The 7,399-nt window shown below is 32.6% G+C and overlaps 1 protein-coding gene across 1 annotated transcript; it reads left to right on the top strand.

Moving 5' to 3' along the window:
* LOC109353331 (trihelix transcription factor ASR3-like) lies at positions 2,757 to 7,399 on the top strand. The gene is made up of 3 exons (XM_019595560.1): positions 2,757 to 3,771; positions 5,431 to 5,490; positions 6,810 to 7,399. The coding sequence occupies exons 1-3, from the start codon at positions 3,120 to 3,122 to the stop codon at positions 7,091 to 7,093; spliced, it is 996 nt and encodes a 331-aa protein (XP_019451105.1). The 5' UTR covers positions 2,757 to 3,119; the 3' UTR covers positions 7,094 to 7,399.

Below are 7,399 nucleotides of genomic sequence, written 5' to 3'. Positions count from 1 at the left end.
CTCTTCACTACTTCTTCATCATAAATCTTTGCTTCTACTCAATCATAATATTTTTGTACTATTAAGAGTATTTCATAATTCTTTTAAATAAGTAATTGATTTATTTTGACATGCATGATTGTTTCTCCCAACAAATCACTCTCAAAAATCAAATAATATAATATAAGTTTTCAATATTTATTATTTTTGCTTTGTTTTGTGAACACTTTTTTTAGCTAAAACTTGGTATTATAGGAATATTTCTTTTCTCTCTCTTACCCTTATCCTAAAAGGACACTTTTAAAAAGTATTAATATTATATTAGTTATCTAACAAAGTATTAATGTAGTGTTTCAATAGTTAATATGCATACTTGCTAAATTATATATCTATTTTTATATTTATACTATATATATATATATATATATATAAAAAGGTAAAATATGTATAATTATTACTGTAAATTAATTTCTATTTCACTATTTTATCCTTAATTTTTTTCAATTTATACAAAAAAACCATATAATTATAGGCAACGACTATTTACACAATAATCATTTATCTCACCTTAAGTTGTGCATTATAATTAATACAAAAAAAAGTTATAACAATACAATACACTCAATACAAAAAAATATATTTCAATTTTTGAAAATGAAGTATATAAAAACTAAATAATTAATACCATAAATAAGAATGTGAATTGGCAAACACGAAGTATCTATCAACACATTAATTATAATAAATATAATAAACTTATAAATATTGTTTGCAAAATATAAGTTAATTATTATGATGAGTGACCATGTTATAAATACCTACATGGTTCAGCATTTGACTCCATTTTTTTTATGCACAAATCCATTTTGATTAATAGATACGATATAGTTTGACTAGTATCTTAGAAGTTTGATTTTTAATTATATATCTATCATAATTGATATATCATACTAATAAAAAGATTGATTCACATATTTTTTAATTGAATCGATCAATACAATACGATATTGATAATTATGGTCTAAACAGCTATCAAAGACACTTTTCCATCCCCCACTATCATCACCCCACTATTAAATCAAAAAGAATATACTATAATTTATATTTAATTTAGACATAAGGATATTTTGTATTTATATATATGATTTGTATGATATCTTTTGATTATATGATGTGCATCAAACATTGATAGAATAATAACTTGTGAAATTATGCTTATATCCAAAACAAACACAAAATAAATATATATATTCAATTGAAGCTTTACTTACATATTGCCTACTAATAAATTATTAGCAACAAAATGTGAATATAAACTTTTCAAAAAGTGAAGTGTTTCAATCTTTGTTGAATTAATTTTACTTATGTTTTTGGCATAATTTTAAATTAGTAGTCCTAAACAAGTGTCAATGAAACATTTTTTTCATAATATTTTTTTGTCCTACCCAATAAAAAAATTAAAATTAAAATATTCACTATCTTTTAAAAAAATAATGCATATGGGTTGTTCACCTAAAAAAATTAGTAATAAATACATATGGGTCACACCTCACATTGTCACATATTAGGCATGCTACTAAATAATTATACATATACTCAAAAGGTGAGGCTAGTAGTCATGTAAATAAATAATTTTTCAAAGGATCAAACATAGAGAAAATAATAAAAAAGAAAGAAACAAAAGAAAGTGGCTTTAATGGATGGGACCATCCTTAAGCACAAACATTAACCATTAAGCAAAGATTATATTGAAATTATTCTTTGAGATAAGAGAGATTTTGGTAGGGTAGAATGCCCTTATCAAATCATGGTCCACAACACCATATATGGGTTAAGAGTAATATTTTTGTGTAAATATGAAAAATAACTATTTAAAAGGAGATTCGGTATTATTGATAGCATGATTTGAAGGTTTCAAAAGGAGTAAATTCTCTATATCTTTTTTTTTATATATATCCTTTTTAAATAAAAATACAGAAAAGGGGCTATTAGATGTAACGAAAACAAAGATAAAAATAACAAGTAAGTGCTTAGTGGTATCTTATACGTTACATTGAAGCCTCAAACAGGAAGGGGAAAGCTACCATTATTCATATTCCATAAGCTTAGAAAATGACCTAAAAACAGGAGTTAAGAAAAAGTTACATAGGATGGACAATGAAATGAAAGTTCTGTTTTCAGGAATATGATGTAAAACCAACACACTAAATAAACTTTACAAAGAAAAAAAATCCCCTTGTTTATATTAATCAAATGGTATAAGACTCGTTCTCGATCATGTAATTGGTAGGAGACAGTCACGAAACCTTAAAACGAAAATTTTCATTTTTTAATGGACCTTACTAAATCCATATTAGTGTTTTAAATTTTGGGTGCAGTTGCAATTGCGATAACAGTTATGGTTGCTACAATTGTCGTTACTGTGATGTGAATTGTATTCATTGCATGTGAATTATTTTGTGATTTCAAAATACTTTTGAATCTTCGATATAGTCCAAATACGATTACATTGTAGTCCAATACAGCCACATCCTTATGATTTGAAGTCACACCATAATTATGGTGTGATGTGGTTATAACGGTCATCACAAATACAATATTGTGACCGCATCATGTGATACGATCTACAATTTAAATCATTAATTCATATATATATATATATATATATATATACATAATGGTGAGAAAAGTGATTCTTATTTTGAAGGAGTCAAATAATAGATTCATATAACCAAAATTATTATAGGGAAAATCTCATTTATTGTTTTTTTTTCACAATTAAAGATAGGATATGACCCATAATAAATAGTAATCAATAATTATTAATTAAAAAACCTTATTAAAGGGGTTAAGGGTCAAGAACCCATTTAGTATATACTATAGCCAGTCAAAAAAGAATTAAAATAAAAAGCCCTTAACATCATCTCCTCTCACAAAAAGTCACAAAACCCTTTCTCTCTTTTTCTTCAATCCTTTCTCTCTATTCTTCTTTCTTACGGAGAAAATTTTAAATTAAAAAAAAAAGCCATGCACTAATCACTTTTCTCTCTTCTTCTAAAACGCCGTAACGGACATTCTCAAAAAAACCCAAAAAAAACACCATCACGTGCTACTCACGTGCCTTTCAAAAAACATCAACCATGGTTGTCGAGCAGAAAGTGTTACTAGTCGCAAACCCTACTAACGGCGAAACTGACGGCGCCGTCGAAGTTAACGGCACGCCACTCACATCCGCCGTGGACGGCGGCGGAGATGACGGGAGACCAGCGGGGAGGTTGCCACGTTGGACAAGGCAAGAAATCCTCGTTCTGATACAAGGAAAAACCGACGCAGAGAACCGGTTCAGACCGGGTCGTGGTTCCGGTTCAGCTTTCGGTTCAGCTGAACCGAAATGGGCTTCGGTTTCGAGTTTCTGCAAGAACCATGGAGTGAACCGGGGACCGGTTCAGTGCAGGAAGCGTTGGGGCAACTTGGCTGGTGATTATAAGAAGATTAAGGAATGGGAGAATCAGATAAGAGATGAAACGGAATCGTTTTGGGTTATGAGGAATGATTTGAGGAGAGAGAGGAAATTACCTGGTTATTTTGATAGGGAAGTTTTTGATATTCTTGGTGCTGAGTCTCCGGCGGCGGCTGCTGCGGCGGCGGCGGCGGAGCACGTGGTGGGTGATGTGGAGGTGCATATTTACGATAGTAATCGGAGAGTTGGGAGTGATGATGGGTTGTTTTCTGATACTGAGAGGGATGAGGTTTTGGTTGTTAAGGATGTTCATGCTCCGGTTCCTATCTCAGGTTTAGTTTAATGCATCATTTTTTATATACCTTGTTGTTTATTAATCGTTAGCAATGTTTTAAATTGGAGTTGTGGTTTTCGGAAATTCGGAAACTTTGACATTTCGGATAATTATGTTTTGTTTTGTGTTTTTTTAAGTCTAGCCAAATTACAAAGGGAAACTATAATTGGTCAGAAAATACTTAATAGTTAAATTTTTAACTTCAATACATTTTTTTTTCCGACCATCATAGCTGATGGCACATGCAGTGGCATAAACCGTGGGATAGCAAATGTGCTCCCCATTACAAAGGTGTATGTATTGGTATTCATGGTTTTTGGTATGCTCTTTGTGATTTTATGAACTGCTACTATGTTGTTGTTGGTTTTTTGTCCTGTTTAGTTTTGTTTATGAAGTTGAATTTATAAGGGAATTCTGAAATGTTAGTTGTGGTTGTGGTTAAACTTGCTTTTGTAGTGATTGTAAACTAGGAAAGTGTATTTGGTGTTGCCATAATTCAGTTGATAGGATAAAAACTGTATTTATTGAGCTGTATGAGTGGTTGGACATGTTTCGACACCGACGTTCCTCCAATGCGCGTGTTGAACACCCCTTTCTTGGCGTGCAATTAAAAAGAAATTATCGACTCACACTCATGTAACATGTTTTACACTTAGCCGACACCCAAAATAGCGAGACACCTTATAGGATATTGTTGTTTTGTATAGACGACACCCAAAATAGGTAGACATCTTCTACAATATTGTTGATATGTTTAGCTAACACCCCAAATTTGTTGCAGTCTAAATGTTTTCTTAATATTTTGGTTGCACATGATCTTTTCTTAACAATTTGGTTGCACATTAAAGGTAAAAACTATGGTGTTTTTTTTTGTGAAGCTCATTATGATAGGAAAATATATGAATATCAATTTTCAACTTAGATGTTTTATTATGTTCATATGCAATTTTAGTTCACACTTTAATTTTATAGAAGATGAACCTCGTCGCAATGGCATGGGTTGTTGGCTTGTTGCCTTGCGACCTAGAGAACACGAGTTCCAATCCTCAAAACAAAGACGCTAAGTCTTTGCTTTAAATGTCCTAATGTTGTTGCTAAGAGCAATTTTGCGGCTGCAATTGTGGTTGTTGGCCTCAATTTTAAAACCTGTAGTATTCTAATACAATATTCTCACCATTTAGATCTACAACTCTTGTATCCTCACAACTTTTACAACTAGTACATGGTTAACAATATATGATTCAGTGGTTAATCTCATGCATTGAATGGGCAATGAGTAATGTATTGTTTAATGAGTACATTTATGAACCAGTTAACTCTCCTATACATAGGGATTAACACAAATTTATAATAGTGAGATGATGATTTTGCAGTATAATGTGTTATATCTTTGCCAAAATGGTGTAATATTCATATATATTATTACCTCTCAATTTCTATGCATATTGTTATGGTTTTCACGGGGTTCGGACACCGTTTTGTGTGATTTTATGAACAACTACCATGATCTTGAACTTCTTTTCTTCAATTTTTGTTTCTGGCAATGACATTGTTTGTTATAAAGTTCGAAATTTTGGAGGTAAGGGTACTGGATTACGATGATGCATTCTTAAATTCTTTCATTTTCCTTGATGTTTTGCTTTCTTCTTGTTTACAGAGAAGCAATATCAACCCCTCCTCCTTCTCCAAGGCTGCACCGGTGAAGGCAATGGTCAAGGTAATGTTGAGTTCATTATGATTTGACGATGATAAATCGAAAACCTAATATATTGTTTTCAGACTGGATTGATATGCTAGCTGTATCATTATTAACGCCGACGTTGTGTTCAATTGAGCCTTATATTTGCTCCAACATGGCTTCTCTGTTTTACTCTGGAGACAGCTTTGGTGTTTTTTGTGTAGAAAACTTTAGGCTCGTCTTACCAAGTTTATGTATTTGGCCCTAAACCTAATGCTACTTAGCTAAACTGCATTTGCCGATAAGGTGGGTAACACACAAAAATTATGCTTCTTAAATGTCATATGCTAATCTTAAAAATATGGTGAATTTGGAGCTTACAGATCTCGTAAGTAACGCTAAAACCATTTGTGACTGAAGCTACCTTGTTCATTATTGTATGTTTGTCTGCATTTTGTTTTTATCGCTGTTACTGGTTCCGGTCATTCTAATTAAGTGCTTAAGAGTAAAGTCGAATGCTTGCTCATTTCTAGTTTTGTGTATTACATTTAGGATTTAGATAATGCAAAGACACCACTTTTGGTCTTCAATCCCGTATTATCCATACTTATACCACATATCTTTTACCGGCTTCTAAATTTCATTGTTGAGTACCGAATCTGTCAACTCTAGTAAATGAAGAGCGAAATAGTGATAGGCTTGTGATGAATTACCTCTTAACAAATTGTGTGATGGTTTACATGAAGTTATCTTCTGGTGGTTGTTGTTGTTGTTTACATAAAGTTATCTTGAAAACTCAGGTATAAACCATGGATCTCTGAAATTTAATTTGATTGATAGACATTCCTTCATATGAGTGAATGTTGTTAACTTTGTGTCGCGCCCCGATTTTCGGCTATGCGACCTCTTAGGAGTCGACACTCTGTTTTTTTGCGGTTAAAACGTAGAAATATGGCTGTCGCGCCCCGATTTTTGGCTACACGACCCTTGGTATAGCCACACAAGTAATGCTACATATACATACTGATATTCATGCATTTTTGGGTTAGTCATTTAATAGCACTTTAGGCCTCACTGCAACTTTCGTAAACTCCTTAAATCCTACACATACCGAAACGATATCTTTCACAATTCATGTCTGAAAAGTATGTTACTTCACTTATCCAAATGGCACTGTTTCTTATGCACAAGCTTTGGTTATGCCATTACTTAAACATGCGTGCTTAAGCGATGCTGTAGCGTCATATAATAGGCTTAAGAATGGGACCAAAGGTTCTGCTGTGACAATTACAGTGTTAAAGTTAAACCGACCGACATCAGTGTAAATTTAATATTCTAACATTCCTTTCATAGCGTAGGTGCTACCAATAACAAACAGCACTCCTCAAATCCCGAAACTGGTTCTACATCTCAAGAGGGGCGGAAGAGGAAGCGGTTTGCAACCGATGGAGAAGAGGAAACTCTGCACAGTCAATTGATTGATGTCTTGGAAAGAAATGGCAAGATGCTACAAGACCAGCTAGAAGCTCAGAACATCAATTTTCAGTTGGATCGGCAGCAGCAGAAAGACACCGCAAGCAACATCGTCGCCGTACTCGATAAGCTTGCAGATGCTCTAGGGAGAATTGCTGACAAATTGTAGTGCAGGAAGGATCAGAATGCAGTGTACATAACAGTTGGAGTACTTTAGATAATAGTGGTACCCTTCATTTATCTCAAGATGGCTTTTAGAAGATGATTGTTACATTTATTCTCCATTTTTTTTCTACTTTCTGCATATGCCACATTTTTGTGTGGTTTATTACAGGATTTTATACACACAATTGGATATTACTGCATTTACTTTTCTTTCTTTTTTCTGCCATCTTCATTGAGGTTATATGAATCTTTTCTAGTTAATAATTGCAGTTATACAGATTATATTACTAAATAAGGTGCATTTTTATTA

Source organism: Lupinus angustifolius, chromosome LG08 (genome assembly GCF_001865875.1).
Source record: "Lupinus angustifolius cultivar Tanjil chromosome LG08, LupAngTanjil_v1.0, whole genome shotgun sequence".
Lineage (NCBI taxonomy): Eukaryota > Viridiplantae > Streptophyta > Magnoliopsida > Fabales > Fabaceae > Lupinus > Lupinus angustifolius.
Note: the sequence above shows the minus strand (reverse complement) of the source record. Positions and strands in the feature narration are given on the sequence as shown.